This window comes from Hyperoodon ampullatus (genome assembly GCF_949752795.1).
Source record: "Hyperoodon ampullatus genome assembly, chromosome: 3".
NCBI classification, from domain to species: Eukaryota; Metazoa; Chordata; class Mammalia; order Artiodactyla; family Ziphiidae; genus Hyperoodon; species Hyperoodon ampullatus.
Genome location: NC_136916.1, coordinates 4,788,556 through 4,805,247, shown reverse-complemented (window position 1 = coordinate 4,805,247; position 16,692 = coordinate 4,788,556). Strand labels below are relative to the sequence as shown.

The 16,692-nt window shown below is 41.9% G+C and overlaps 1 protein-coding gene across 1 annotated transcript in view; it reads left to right on the top strand.

Annotated features, from left to right (window-relative positions):
- Positions 1 to 2,095: 2,095 nt before the first annotated feature.
- The window catches only part of MRC1 (mannose receptor C-type 1), a gene marked incomplete at both ends in the record, with an annotated part of 95,044 nt that continues 80,447 nt past the window's right edge, over positions 2,096 to 16,692 (top strand). The window contains 2 exons of the mRNA XM_079700964.1: positions 2,096 to 2,156; positions 14,962 to 15,363. Coding sequence (XP_079557090.1) covers positions 2,096 to 2,156; positions 14,962 to 15,363 — 463 coding nt within the window. The remainder of the gene's footprint in view (positions 2,157 to 14,961; positions 15,364 to 16,692) is intronic.

The window sequence follows — 16,692 nt, the reverse complement described above, 5'->3', positions numbered from 1 at the left end:
AACACACAAGTCTGATATTTGGAGGACAAGTTCCTGACGGTCTGTCCTGGTTCCGGCAAGCTGCGCCAAACAGTCTGCCACCCTCACTGTCACCTGCCACAAAGATGGGGGAGTGGAGGATGGTAGCCACTACCACAGGGGAGAGGTTGAAACTCACTGATGTTTAGCAGCCTCTCCACCAAGCTCTCCACTGGATGCTCCCAGGTTTCCACTAGAGTCTAGAGTTCCAAAATAGTTCCTCCAGACACTTTCTGCCAATTCAGTAGCTGTCGAGGTAGAATGATGGATTTCTAGAGCTTCCAATTCCACCTTCACTCCCCCAAGAGTTGGATTTCTTTTTCTTTTAGCCTGTTAAATCTTTGTTTCAGTAAGGTCAATGTCATGGGGTAAATTCTTTGTGGGACAGTTGGCCTCCTTTTGTTTCAAAGTCACAGATTCTACCACTGATCCTGGTTGGCCATATGACACACTTGTGTAATTTAAAAAACCCTGAATGTGAGTGTAGGGAGAATTCAGTTAAGTTTTATTTGCTTCTGAAACTAATAGAAATCCACATTAGGCCAAACTTTTTTAATTTATAGAATTGATTTACATTTAAAAACCATGAATGCCTCATTTAAAATATTTTTTTTCTCATGATAAATCAGTGAAGCACTGTTTTAGAAAACAACATTTTGTTTCATCTGCTCTGTTTTGTAACCAACTTTTTTATGTCAGTGAAGCCTTAGCTTAACAAAAAAAGAAACATTTTTCTTGTGCCTTACATTTTTACCATCTTTTTCATCCTGTCAGAATAATCTTAAATTTAGAATGCTAAAAAAAAAAAATCAGTAAGAGAACGATGTCACATTTTTTATTAGGAAGCAAAGTTTATAACATTATCACAGAGGTGTGAATCTTTGTGTGAGCTTTCCACTCGAAGACAAACTATTCATTTAAAATTTCAAAGAATACAATGTTTCCAGTAGCTTCTTTTTGACTGGCTAACATTTCCCACACGCCAGTTGTGGGTTGGCTATGTAATTACTAATATCTGCTTCAAAATGTTCTTCATTCATATTTCACTTCTGAAAAAAATAACAAAATAGATGTTTAGGGTTAATATGGTGCTTAATGAAATACCTGTTTCCATTTTTTTAGAAGAAAGTATTCTGCCTATCTTGTAATGAATATACATCTTTTTGACCAAATGAGCAGGTTTTCTCCCAGCAAGAGGACCCTAGTGAACCTGAAGAAGATCACTATGGTCGAGGATGGGCCCCGAGGCTTTACTGCAAATCCTGTCACTGTTTTCTCTGGCTCTCTAGAGAAGTTTCTAGAAAAAGACTTCTAGAACTTTCTCCCTCCTGTTATGACTGAGATTCTTTCCTAGGCTTAGTCTCTATTTCACTTTTCTTCTAGCCAAAAGGAACAAAGCTCCACGTGAAGTTTCTTTTGAAGATTTCTAAGGAAAAAGGAGGCTCTAAGCACTGCATATGGAGAACGAGGTGGGTCCGTTTCAGCTCTTACGAGGATGTTTCCCCCAGAAAACTGTCCTTTTGCTTAGGGCCTGCCCGCTCTACCATGTTCCGCTGGGATTTGTCTGCCGAGGGTCCCCCGATTCAGCGGCTTCCCAGAGGAAACCGGACTTTTCCAGGCCAGGTAGTGGCCTCCGGCTTGCCCTCCCCACGGCCCCATCCTCCTTGGAGGGCCAGGAGGTCCAGAGCTGTTTCACTTCCCACTGCCCTGCAGGCTGGCCCGGCTGCTCCTTGCTCACCGGCCCGCTCTCGCCTCCCCCCTCTTCCTCACCGCTGTCCCCCCACGTGTCCCTCTCTCCCCGTCCCCTGTGTCTGCTCTTCTGAGAAGTTAGCTTACGAAGCAAAGTTGTAACTTTGAATTCCTGTTTTTCCAACCGCCCTCATGTGACAGGATATCTCCGTATTGGAGGTTTTCCCTAACTTCAGAAGCCCTTTAAAAGCGGGCCCTCCCTCCAAGCGTCTTTTCAGCCGGTTGTTCAGAGACGGGGGGAGGGGCAGGGCGAGCCGGCGCCCTCACTGTCTTGGTTCCCCCGGCTCTCTCCTCTCCATCCCTGCAAGAAGAGGCTCAAGCCTGGGCCATGAAGCTGTCCGCGCTCCTGGCTTTCCTCTCTCTCCTTCCGGTTGCCGTGCAGCTCCTGGGTAAGTGGGCTCTGACCTGGAAGCTTTCTGACTTGGGGCCTGGGGTGCCCCCTCCCCTCTGGGTCAGGCTTGAGGGATTTCTTCCATACCTGCGGGGAAGAGAAAACAGGGCTTCCGTACCACCAGCTCTGCGGCAAACCTCCACCTGGTCCCCAGGCCTGGAAGTGGGGCACCCGGAGAAGGCGGCCGCTTGGCAGGTCAGAGGGGCCGCCTGACCTGAGCGCCACGGAGCCCCGTCTTCCTCTTACCTCTTCTCTCATCTGCCATCGCCTCTTCCCCGCTTTATTCTTAGAGCGATTTCCTCAGTGGTTGGCCGATTCTAGTTTTCAGTTTCTATCTAACCCCCAACCAACAACTTCTGAGTGTTTTTGGCCAAAAGGGAGGCGGCACTGGTGTCTCTCTTCATGGTAGGTCTAAGGATGGATCGCAGATCGTCCCCCCGCCCAAAGGTTCCATGGGAGTTTTAGAACTCATCTTTTTTTCTGTGAATGAGCCATTAACTTTTTTCTTAATTGGATTATAGCTGATTTACACTGTTGGGTTAGTTTCAGGTGTACAGCAAAGTGAATCAGTTATACGTATACGTCTATCCAAGCGTTTTTAGATTCTTTTCCCACACAGGCCATTACAGAGTACTGAGTAGAGTCCCCTGTGCTATCCAGTAGGTCCTTGTTAGTTCTCTGTCCTATATACAGCAGTGTGCTTATGTCAGTCCCAGTCTCCCAATTTATCCATGCCCCCCTTTATCCCCTGGTAACCATACTTCTGTTTTCTACATCTGTGACTCTATTTCTGCTTTGTAGGTAAGTTCATTTGTACCCTGTTTTTAGATTCCATATATAAGCGATGTCATTTGATATGTGTCTTTCTCTGACTTACTTCTCTCAGTAGTGAACGAACAGTCTGATCTAGCTTTTACTGCCAGAGGGTTCATGCTTATCTGTGTTCCACGTTGATCCTTATCTCTGTTCTAAGTTGTTCAGACTGATTTATTCCTGTCCACCCTCACCCTTTTTTTTCTTTTTTTCTCCTGGAGACTGTTGATTACTCGTGAGGCATAGATTCAGAGCTTTTCAGAAGCCCAAAGACATTACGGAGTCTCTCTCTTCTATTTCTTCAGTCTCAACCTGCTTTACCCTTGGAATGAGAGTGCCTGTAGGCATTTTTATTTCCAGGTCTCTTTTGACGTGAGATGGACGGGGTTTCAACTTTGAAATGCTGGCTCCCCGATCTCCCTTCATTCCTCTCAAATCAGCAAACGCCGCCATCTGCGCCCAGCCTGTGCGAAAGGGCGCTCCATGCCCTGTTGAGTTGGAGACGGGTGTGAGTAGGGGCCACGGAGGAGACGGAAACTCCCCACCACCAGGAAGCCTCCCAGGGAGAGTGTTCCATCACAGAAAGCGTTAATGCACCATGAGCCCGAAGTAGTGGGGATTATAAAAACACAAGCAAAGGCAGTATGGTTTGCACCTGGCCCCTGCCAGGAAGCTGCTTAATTTCTTTGTGCTTTAATTTTTCTGTGTGTAAAGTAAGGAGCATTGTATTACTTGCCTCATCGGTTGTTGCAATGATTCAATGAGTTGAACTGTGTAAAATATTTAGAACATAATATGACCCAGAGTAGTTGCGTCCTAAGTGTCAGCTGTCAATAGTAGTGACTTCTTTTTTTTCCCATGATAGCAATCAGTTGTTCAATACAAGCAGTAGAGTTAGCATTTAAAGGAGAAGTTTCCCAAAATACAATGCCGAGAAAAGAGTCCTGGAGCCTGAGGACACATTTTACCTGAGTCCTGGCTACCGAGTGCATCCCTCAGAGAGTGAGGAGGAGTGTGACAGGAAGGCAGGCGAGCTCCACATCACCCCAGTCTTCATCTTGAAAAACTGTCTTGTGCAAGAGGATTAATATATTCTTTGTGACTCCAAAGGTTAAGACTAAGAGCAGTGAAAATATTCTAACAGTTGCGCTGTCTCAAATAGAATGTTCTGCTTAGGGGTAAGTTCTCTGTCACTAAAGGTCTTCAGACAGACACTGGATGAGACCTGGACCCTAACCCAGCACTGTCCAATAGGTACATCATCAGCCACATTATGCAGCCACCTTTAAAAAAGTAAAAAGAGGGCTTCCCTGGTGGCACAGTGGTTGAGAGTCCGCCTGTTGATGCAGGGGACACGAGTTCGTGCCCTGGTCCGGGAAGAACCCACATGCCGCGGAGCAGCTGGGCCCATGAGCCATGGCCACTGAGCCTGCACGTCCGGAGCCTGTGCTCCGCAATGGGAGAGGCCACAACAGTGAGAGGCCCGTGTACCGCAAAAAAAAAAAAAAAAAAAAAAAAGTAAAAAGAAACATTGGGGCTTCCCTGGTGGCGCAGTGGTTGAGAGTCCGCCTGCCGATGCAGGGGACACGGGTTCGTGTCCCAGTCTGGGAAGATCCCACATGCCGCGGAGTGGCTGGGTCCGTGAGCCATGGCTGCTGAGCCTTGCGCATCCGGAGCCTGTGCTCCGCAACGGGAGAGGCCACAGCAGTGAGAGGCCCGCGTACCACAAAAAAAAAAAAAAAAAAAAGAAACATTGATTTTATGAATACGTTTTATTTAACCCAATGTATCTAAAATATTATTAGTCGACATTCATCAGTATAAAACTTACTGGGATATTTTTACATTCATTTTTTTAAATTAAAATTTCAACATCCAATGTGCATCTTATACTTACAGGACATCTCAATTCAGACTGGCTTCATTTCAAGTGTACAATACACCCTTGGGGCTAATAGCTACCATACTGGGCAGCACAGATACCACAGATACAGCCCCTAAATTTCTTTTTATTCTTCTTCTTCTTCTTTTTTTTTAGCCACACTGTGTGGCTTGTGGGATCTTAGTTCCCAGACCAGGGATTGAACCAGGGCCCTCGGCAGTGAGAGTACAGAGTCCTAACCACTGGACCGCCAGGGAATTCCCTAAGTTTCTTTAAACTTGCTCTTAATGTTTTGGGGGCAAAAAGTCTTTCTCACTTTGCTTAGGCAGTTTTCCCTCCTGGAGACGCAGGATGCCTTGCTCTGATGAATGTCTTCCTCTTCATAGACACAACTATGGGAGAAGCAGGAGGGTGCTGAAGGATCTTTACTTAAAGAATAAAAGCAAAACAAAAACAAAAACATGTATAAGGGAGCTTTTTCCAGAAAATTTTTTATTAACTTGAGAGCCTTTAATTCTTATTTGACCTTTTCTTGGCCCAAGTGGCACATGAACAGAGGCGTCTGGATAAAAGCAGAGCGCCTAGTTAGTTAGCAGTAGAATAAAGAATATAGAAACTATCCGTACCCCCTCCCCTGGACTCCCTTCCCATTTATATAACCCACAAAAAGGATCTCCCTGCTTCCTGTGGTTTCTTTCCAACCCAGAACCCTTTCTCCCACTTCCCTGAGAACATCCCGCATCATCAACACCACGAGACCCCTTGTTGTACCTGGACGGGACCGGGTGGCCAAGCATAGCAGAGGGAGAGTGACTTCTTGATCTTGCCCTGCTATCTCTTTAGCAGGAAGAACTGCATTCAGTGCCAACGTCTAGACCTCAATGGGGATATAATTGTGGTAGAGATACAATGAGAGTTGCTCAGGCACAGAGGTTTAGCTCGAAATTGGGACGGTTTGGCTCACAGGCAGTGCAGTGGCGGTAAACTTAACAGTTGGTTCTCAGAAGAGAAGAAGCACTGATTTGTGGCCTGGAGTGATTTCCACGGTGTGAGACTCCCACCATGGTTGATTTTAAACTACCAGCGTGATGCCACTGGAAGCAGAGTTGGGAAGAGGTGTCAGTAAGAGGCTCTCACTGGCCCATGAGGGTGAAAAAAAACAAAAACAAACAGAGTGAATGTGACCTCTAGCACACTGCTGTGCTGCATGCAACCTCCTCGTTTATGGGTAAGAAAACTGAGGTCCTGACAGGTTAAGTGATCTTTCCAGGGTCTCACTGGTTAGTGGCACAACCTGCTGAATGCTCAGGACTGCTGGCTCCCAGGGCAGTGTTCTTTCTATTAAACAGAAGCAATGTGTTTTTGCTCAACAAATGGTTGGTTTAATACCAATCTTGGACGTCTTCAAGGAACAGTTGCCCACTGCCTATTCCCTTACTAGTTTTCATTTTTCATAAAATTTTCCTTATAATATTTCTACTTTTCTTCTTGTCTTTCTTCCTTCCTTTCTTTTTCTTTCTTTCTTTCTTTTTTCTTTCTTTGTTTCTTTCTCTCTTTCTATCTTTCCTTCTTTCTCTCTTTCTTTCTCTCTTTCTCCCTTTCTTTCTTTCTTTCTTTCTTTCTTTCCTTCCTTTTCTTTATTCCTAGTCTCTCATTTCTTCCTTCATACGTATGACTTGTTTTGGATACCAGATTTAAGACATACTTTCTGACACTGTTGACCAAAACCAAGTTTTCATCATCTTTCTTTCTTCAATTGCTCTTATAGTTGTCTATTTTGACAGGTAACCTGTCAAAAAAAAGAAGAATCAAATACACTCAACCTCAGTTAAGACAAAGACCCTTGTCTTCAAAGGGACCTGGAGATTACAGTGATGACACTGATCCCGAAACCTGGTCTGAGACTGAATCTTGAGCAGCTAAGGGAGAACCAGGAGATCACACATCACAAGGGGAGTTGCACAGGAAAGTAGCTTCTGAAGTGGTTTGTTATCTGCATGGCAGAGAGAGGGAAACTGATGTCGATGTGAGAATGGCAGTGTCCTCTCGCCTCTTGGCGACCATCAAGCACTGTTGAATGGAAATACCATATGGTTACATTGGCCCATAGAGGGAACTAGTGAAAATCAGGTAGAATAAAAGTGAAAGTAGAAGGAGATAGGAAGGCAAGTGCCCTTTCAAAAAGAATGAAAACTGACAGAGAAGTAAGCACTGTTGGACAGATTCTTCTAATTACAGACCAAGTTAAGGACACAGAGCCCTTTCAGATCTTTAATCACTTTAAGTAATTGCTTTCAGATCTTTAATCAGATCCTTAAAACAACCCAGTGAGATGGGTTGGGTGGGTGTTACAATCCACATTTTACTACACGAGGAAACTGAGGCTTGGAAGTCAGCTAGCCATTAAGGACCAGAGCTAATTCTTGACCATGGTCTTCTGGCTCTGAGGCTAAGAAGTAGATGTAATTTACCAGCTGGGGTGTGTCCATCAGGAAAGACATAAACGTGCTTCAAAACAACAGTATGTCAAAGAAGGACTTAGTCCCTCTCTTTGTATCAATTGTTTAGACTTTTCACTTGGAGATGGGAAGGAGGACACTAACATTTGAAGGTTTACTCTCTGCAAAATGATATGCTGGGTGCTTTGCTTACATTATCTCATTTAGAAAATTCAGAGCACCTCTATCAGAGAGCATCATTATACTCATTTTACAGATCAGGAGTTGAGACTAGAATGATTATCTAAGGCAACACAGCTAGTGAACGGTGGAACCAGCATTTGCCTGCAAGTTTGCTGACCTGGAAGAATATACCTCTCTCCACCACATCACCTGGAAACTCTGGGGGTCTCCATTGTCTCTGTCCTTCTCTTTGGGATGCTGCAAAGGTTCTCTGTTTCTCCGGTTTCATCCTCTTCTGGACCGTTTCACATTGCCTTTAAGACTGATTTTCCCAAGTTAGTGATAAGAATACACTTACATGTATCAAGCAATTTCTGTGTCAGGAACTGTTCTCAGCGCTTTTTTTAGATGATCTCATTTAATTCTCACAACAACTAGCAGGTCCTGTGCTTTCCTCCTCATTCTTTGGGGTGGGGGCAAGGCAGCACAGAGTAGTTTAGAAACTTGACCAAGGTCACACAGCCAGTGAGCAGTACAGCTCTGATTATGTCAAATCAGGTGAACATGATACATAAAGATTAATTAGTGTGGTTGAGTGGAAGAAGAAAAAGCTGTGTAGTGTCAACGTCTTACCTACAGGTTTTGTTTGTTTGTCTTGAAATTGGGGGAGAGGCTGGCATTCTGAGGTTGAGGATAGAGGGGAGAAAGGGAAGGATAGTGAGTAGAGCCTCAGGAGGGGATGGAATCCAGGACACAGGTAAAGGGATCAGTAGGCTGAGGGAGAGCTACTGAGATGGGAGTGAACGAGCCCAGGGAGGGTGTAGATATTCCTGTCTTTAGGAGGGGAGGCAGGACGTTGGCAGAGTTCCTTATCCCAGCCTCTATTCTTTCCTTGAGGTCACAACCCATATTGGATTCATACTTGGACCTCCCCCAGATAGCCAAATGCAGGGACTTAAATTAGTAGGTTCTCTGGAGATTTGATGAATGAATGAAGGATTGAAGTGGTAAATAAAATCATTCTCAGTTTTTCCTTTATCCTTTCGTTCAACATCGCTAAACCTAATAGCGTGATCCTTAGTTTTTTCCCCTGCCCCCAGCACTTGTTGTAGTTTTTTTTTTGCATATACTAGGTGCGTAATAAATATTTATTTTTAACTTATAAACATTATACATTTATAAAAATAAATATTTATTTATTAACTTAATTTCAGTTCTTTGGAGACACATCTGTGGGTGTACATTCACTTATAGGGGCTAATGGATAGATTCTTAGTTTGGATGGCTCAAGGTGGTGACCTCTGACAATGATTTGAGTGAAGTAGTTTATTTGGGAGCCAGTCCTGGGAAAGACTAGCTGAAGGGTGCAGACGTGAGACCAGAATAAAGGCCGCTGGTCCATGGTGGGTCCAGGAGCCAGTGACCCCTGTGGACAGCTGTAGCTCAGCCTTGCTAGGTGCCCTGGGTGACAATGTAGGATGTGCGCCTCAGAATCATCCTGCCCACGGTGCAAAGATTGGGGCTGTTTATTCGTCTATAGCCATTGGTCACTGGCAAAGGGCTACTCCTAGGAGGTGTTCGTTCTCTGACCCTACTGGTCTTTGCAGTGTGTAAAGTGTTCTCTGATGGCCAGAAGATGCGCCCCAGCCCAGAGATGTGGTGATGCCACTGGGGCCCAGGGCTGGTGCTCACTAAAATGGCAAAAGGCAGGAAGAAATGGTTCTGGTAGCATCTGCTACAGAATACCCACTTATTTTCCTCTTATCCAGCTTCTCTATCTTCCAGAAGTTATTAGCTTTTATGCTTTCATGTCAGCATTTTATGTATTGATGGTGGGGAAAGCCTAAAAATATATAAGGAAGTACAGCATATAATAGTTATACCTCTAACTTGTCACCTTTAGTAACGTAACTTTCTTTGCCAGTAAGTTTGGAAATTTAATGACTTGCTCAATGTTATTATTTTAAAATGGTTAAAATGTGCTTAAAAGAAAATTTGGGGCTTCCCTGGTGGCGCAGTGGTTGAGAGTCCGCCTTCCGATGCAGGGGACACGGGTTCGTGCCCTGGTCCGGGAAGATCCCACATGCCGCGGAGCGGCTGGGCCCGTGAGCCACGGCCGCTGAGCCTGTGCGTCGGAGCCTGTGCTCCGCAGCGGGAGAGGCCACAACAGTGAGAGGCCTGTGTACTGCAAAAAAACCAAAAAAAAAAACCATAAAAGAAAATTTGTACCTGTGATATTGGATATCTAGGTTTCAGCCATTTTAAACCTGAGGCATTGTGTGGAAACTTCTTGCTTCTTTCCTGAATGTATTTTGACCTTTGATATTTCTCCCCTTGAAGTGTGGGCTCCTTGTGGCAGGGAATTTGTGTCTGGTTTGTCTTTGCATTGTCACTAGCATGGTGCCTGGCACCTATCTGTTGAAAAATAAATGTGAGGTTAGTAAGATTGAGTTAAGATGGATGACGGGTCTCTTCAATTCTGTAAATACATTTCTGATGTGTAAGTATCATCTGTTATCATTTGTTCAGCTTTGCAATATTTCTGTTACAAAAACATAATTAGTATAGAAAACAAAAATTGAATGTTTATCCAAATGAAACATTGGTCTGGTTAATAGTGACAAAAATGCCACAAGCTGTCTTTTGGTCAAGGTCTTGAATCACTTTTCAGAGGAAGAAGTATGATATTTTAACTCAGAGACATTGCACAGAGACAGTGATAAAAGCAAAACTTACATGTTGACTAGTTGAGGAGAAGAATAATGTATGAATGCAGGATCATAAAGCGATGATTTTACATTTCCTTCTATTGTCTAGCAAAGGCAATATCAAACTTGCACTGCTTCCCAATGTCAAAGATAAATAAAGGAAGCAAGAAGAGATAAGTTTGTATTGAAATAGAAGCTTTTCATTTCCAAGTACCCTTTTTAAAAAAATTTATTTATTTATTTATTTATTTATTTATTTATTTGGTTGCTTCGGGCTCCTTAGTTGCGGCACCAGGGAAGTCCCCAAGTACTCCTTTTATAAGTATAAACATTTATAAATCACTCTTTGGTAAAAATAAAATTTCAAGGGAAAAAAGTCTTATGAAATAGACCCATTGTCATTAATCAGCTATTAAATAAAAGAATGTAACTGGGTTTACAGTCAGGAGATGCTTCAGATTTAATAACTATTCTTTTATTCATTCAACTAATATTTGTTGAGGAACCATTATGCTCCAAAAAGAGAGAATACAGTACTGGATTGGAAAGATAAGTCTTTCTACTCAGCGAATTTACATTCCAGTAGGGGCACAGACAAAACACAAGTAAACAAATTTTTAAAAATATATTTTTTAAGATGGTTATGAATAGTATATAGAAAATAAACGAGTAAAATTTGGATTGTTAGCTCACTAAGGATTTGGCACTTGAGTTGGAACCTTAATGAGTATTTCAAGAAGAGGGAACTTGAAATACAAAGTCTCTACGGTGAAAATGAGCTTAAAGTTCTTGAGGAGCAGAAAGGCTTTGTGGCTGGAAGGTGGTGAGTGAGAACAAGGGTGGGAGAAGGTGAGAGCAGAGGGTCAGCAGGGCTGGATCGAGCCCCATCTAGTAAGCTGTGACATGGAGACTGGAGGGGTTTTTTCCCACATGTGGAGTGGTCCTCTTGAAGGGTTTTAATTTGGGAAGAGATACGGTAAAAAGCAAAATCTCTTCCAACCTAGAAAACCTCTCCCTGAAAGTAGAAGAAAAAGAAAATAATTTTATTATTGAATAACTATTCAAGCCGACTGTGATATGCACCATCTATCTGCTAAAGAGATTGCAAAACAGAGAGAAATCTGACTCCTTTATATGGCTAAGTAGAAACATTCCATGACATTAGGTAGGGTTTACAATTTGGAGACAGGTGACATGTTAAGCCCATCTCAACCAGGAAACTGGGAGATCAGGCATTATCTCTGATGATTCCAGTTTCAAAGCGAGGAAGAGCAGAGGAAGAACATGGTGACTTAGTCTGGGGTGTGGCAGTGGAGATGAAGAGAAGAGAATGGATTAGGGTATTTGTATTAGTCAAGTTTCTCTGGAGAAACAGAACCAGTAGGGTGTGTGTATGAGTGTGTGTGTGTGTGTGTGTGTGTGTGTGTATCTCTGTGTGTGTCTCTCTCTCTACCTATCATGTATCTATCTACCTATTATCTATCTATCTATCTATCTATCTATCATCTGTCTGTCTAGCTATCATCTATCTGTCATCTATCTATCAATATCTTTTCGGAGAGATTTATTTTAAGGAATTGCCTCGTGCCGTGGTGGAGGCTGGCAGGCTGGTAACTCAAGAAAGAGTTGATACTGCAGTTCAGGTCCAAAGACAATCTAGAGATAGAATTTCCTCTTCTTGAGGGGACCTCAGTCTGTTTTCTCTGATGGCCTTCAACTGATTGGATGAGGCCCACCTACAGTATGGACTGTAATCTGCTTTACTAAAAGTCTACTGCTTTAAATGTTAACTTTATCTAGAACACGAACACAAAACAAAAAACCTCCCAAAACAACCTTCACAGCAATATCCAGACTGGTATTTGACCAAATATTTGCATTCCATGTCCTAGCCAATTAGACACATAAAAGGAACCATCATGGTATGTGTTGGGTAAAGCCAACAGATTCTACTTTTGTCCTAGAAAGTGCAGGAAAGCTGGAAATCTAGAAGACTCCTAGGTTTTTGGCTTATGGATCTAGGTGGATGATGGTGCCCTTAATGAAAAAGAGAATATTGTATGTTTGCTCATTAAATACCATCATATTTCGAGTGAAATTAAGATGGAACTACAGACAAAAATTAAGTACATGAAATAAAAGTCAGGTAAGTATAAAAATTCTGAAAGAGGAACACTATTCATGCAATATGACTTCCAAGCACCTTACCTTAAATGGTTGGTTACCAGCTGGTTGGTTGACTGAATTTAGACAGTTACTGAGTGTTGACCACTCAACAGTAAAATCAAATGGCTGAAGTAGGAGGTGGAAGAGAGATTTATTGTTGGGATGGTACTGAGAAAAACTGTGAAATGTGGAAGGTAAGTCTAGATAGGAAAAGAACAGGTGGAATAGCCAACACAAATGAAATGTAAAGGGCGATATAGCTGAGTCTACAGATATCTATGGTAACATTTTCAGAGTTCAGTACCTTTTTAGATTAGCAGATTTACATTTGTGTATGGTAAATTATCCTATAACTGTTTCTAAAGAACATTTTATCTTCTTATTTCCTGGGTTTTACTATGAACAAAACAAAATATTATTAACATTTTAATTTTATTGCCAACGCACAGAGTTACGCATTTTGCCTCACAAAGATCAAGCTTGGGAAGGCCTTCAGTTAGATGGGAGGAGACTGGATCGACACTGCATGTTCTGTTGACAGGCATTAATTCCAAAGATGCCAGCAGAAGCAGATGTTCTGAATTCAGGCTCTAGTGAGTCCCGATTCCAAGAAATCAAACCAGCAGACATGAGGAACCCAGCCAAGGAATCTAGGCAGAGGTACAAAGTAGCACTGAATTAGGAACCCAGGCAAGACAGAGGCAAGAGGTCTCTAACAAGTGTAGACAAGAGCAGATAGAGCCGGAGAACATAATCTTTTGAGACAAAGATCCATTATGACCTTGAAGTTGATAGTCCAAGACTGATCTCCGAGTGTAAGTGGAGCCAACCCCACGGGGTGCTGAGGACAGTAGATAGAATTTGGCTTGTGGAAGCAAAGGCCTCTCTTAGTGGCACTATGATTACTTTAATAATTTCACTGGGATGACCTGATTGAAATCGGGATTAGCAGATGCAAACTATTGTATATAGGATGGATAAACAGCAAGGTCCTACTGGATAGCACAGGGAACTATATTCAATATCCTGGGATAAACCATAATGGAAAAGAATATGAAAAAGAATGTATATATATGTATAACTGAGTCACTTTGCTGTACAGCAAAAGGTAGCACAACATTGTGAATCAATTTATACTTCCATAAAATCAATTTAAAAAAATAAATTGAAATTGAAATCAAGTGTAAAAAAAATACCAGGCTCATTCAGCCAGACACTCAAACATCTGTAATACCATACCAGCTCATTTTGAAAGAACCTCTTAAGTAGAAAGAATTTAGTTAAACTTCACAAAAAGTGTTTAATTTATATTTGTGCCACAAAAATAGTCAGTTCCTTTCATTTGTCTATTAAACAATAGACAAAAAAGAAAAAAACTTTACATGATGAAACATGAAATCAATTTTGATTTAAAGGACAAAAATATGCTTACCAGACCTTTTTATTCTTTTTCTCTTTTTGTCAAGAGGAAGTTGAGTTTTGCTAGCTAGCAGCTATGTACTATAAGCATAAACTATCTATACATACTTATTTAAAGTACCAGCCCCAAATTACAAGTATAAAAAAAACTTTTTATAAAGTTACTCTCATAAATACTACCTTAAATGATATAAAACCTACATTTATTCAACCTTTACTGCAAACTTCACAAATTATAACACTATCAAATGCATTTTTGTATCTTTTTGTTATGCAAAGTTTAGGTTGAATATGCCAGTGAAACGAAAGACACTAGATGTCCAAGTTACCTATTGTTGGATGGGAAAGAAAACAAAAAAACTTCTCTGGTTGCCCAGACCTCTGGGCTTCCCAGAAGACACTTAGCTCAAAAATTTGCTGGACATTAAATGAATGTAAAATTTCCTAAAATAAAATTGTTTTTTTTGTTTGTTTGTTTGTTTTTTTGCGGTACACGGCCCTCTCACTGTTGTGGCCTCTCCCGTTGCGGAGCACAGGCTCCGGACGCGCAGGCTCAGCGGCCATGGCTCACGGGCCCAGCCGCTCCGCGGCATGTGGGATCTTCCCGGACCGGGGCACGAACCCGTGTCCCCTGCATCGGCAGGCGGACTCTCAACCACTGTGCCACCAGGGAAGCCCAAAATCATTTTTTTTAATATGAAAAACCTTACTAATGTTATAGTTAGAATCACTGGGTATAGGTTTCATCTATCTCAAAAAGGGTAGGGATAGTCGGACTTCGGAATTCTATTCCAGGATACACAAGTGTTTAATTTTATAGCTTATTGTATTCATCCCCAAATTTGCTTTTCTCAGATGAGTATTATTTCTTCCTCTGTTACCTACCTTTTATGTTTACTCCACTACAGTTTGTGTGCATTTAAGGCATTTAAGTCTTTTCATAAGGTTCCTTGTCTGAACTAGGACAGCTTGAAGATTTCCAGCCGCATGCTCCCAAGAGGCCCCTCAACCCGGTCTCTCTCCAGCTTCAGGGACCCACGGAGGGAGCAGAGGTGGCCCAGGCTGAGCCAATTTCAACCCTTTTCCTGTGATCACAGGTCTTTCGGGAAATGGAAACATTGAGAACTTGTGACCTAAAATATTGTCTTTGTCCTATGTATCCACTTAAGCATCCTTTCTTTCTTTTTTTAACAGACACTAGGCAATTTTTAATATACAATGAAGATCACAAGCGCTGCGTGGAAGCATTAACTCCCAGTGCAGTTCAAACTGCAGTTTGCAACCAAGACAGCGAAGCTCAGAAATTCCGATGGGTGTCTGAATCGCAGATCATGAGTGTTGCCTTTAAGTTATGCTTAGGGGTGCCATCAAAAACTGACTGGGTTCCTGTCACTCTGTATGCCTGTGACTCCAGGAGTGAATTTCAGAAATGGGAGTGCAAAAACGACACGCTTTGGGGAATCAAGGGAGAAGATTTATTTTTTAACTATGGCAATAGACAAGAAAAGAACATCATGCTTTACAAGGGATCAGGTTTATGGAGCAGATGGAAAGTTTATGGAACCACAGATGATTTATGCTCTAGAGGTTATGAAGGTAAGAAGCTTGGAATTTTTTTTTTTCCTTTCTGTCAAGTCTTTCTCATCCTCTTAGTTGGAAACTAATTCAAGGAAATAAGCATATTCCTGTTTAGTCTGTACTAGAAGTATTAATTGATTACTTTTGTGTTTGGAACTGTTCTGTGTTCTGTGAATGAGGAAATGTGGTACAAAGTCCTAAATGATACTTTAACTATTTGTAATTAATGGGAAGACGTTTCTTGTAACTTTTGCTAAGATTTTTTTTTTAACAGTGGGTTACCGTTTTTAGAAATTACTTTTCACTGTAGTCTTTGACCCAGTGTCTTCCATTTTACATTGTATGATTGTCGTGATAAAAGAGTTTAACGAAATGTTTCTTTTCCTTTGTTTACATTACCTCTGAACAAATGATCCGTGGAACAACATTCTTTACCAATTCAGGCTGTGTAAAATGAAATCTTGACAATTCTGGTTTCTAAATGTTTCTAATTTATTTGTTACCTTATGGGTATTTGGAGACATTATGTAATAATCAGCAAATTAGAAAAGCTAAGGAAGTAGCTTATAAACTAACCTTCAGCGTCTTTGTCTGCTGTTTTAGAAAGTGGTAGCACCTGTCGGGCAGGAAATAATTGTATATGTAGTTGGTTCCTTCAGCTCGTGAAGGTTAAATAAAATCAGAGTATCTAGTCTTCGCTCATCTTGGCCAAGTTTCATTCTCTAGTGACTGCACAGAAAAAAGATAAACAACAAAAAAGAACTCGAAGCCCTTTACAAAGGCTTTTTGAGTCAGATGATGTTGTAACCACTTTCCAGGTTTGGACACTTGATTTCTGTGACGTGTTACCTAGAACGACCTCAAGGTCAGAGAAAGAGCCTGCCTCTTGGGGCAAGAGATTAAGCTGTTTGCAAAATTACTATGTTACTGAGGCTGCAAAGGTTGGTTGAACGTAGCTTACGGCAGGTACACAGATCATCGGAGTTCAGCTCTTTTCAAGGTGATGATTTGACAGCTTTCCATTTTCCTTCTGTGTTCTATAAAGAGAAGAAGAGAATAGGAACTGAAGAAGAGTGAGAAGGGGGGCTCAGAAAGAAGTTATCCCAAGGCTTTTATTGAACATAATGTAGGTTTAGAAATTACCTGAGGCAACCTAAGCAGCACAGCATTTCAGGCGAAACTTGTCGGAAAATTATAGGGCAGGACAAGGGTGAATCAAACTTGACTGAGTCAAATTCCACAGGTGGGACAATAGTTCTGATTGAGGAATCCAACACAAGGAAGTTTGGTGCTAAGGGATCAGAATTCTCATTTTATTTTAAAAGATATCGCTGAAGTTCTGTAGTC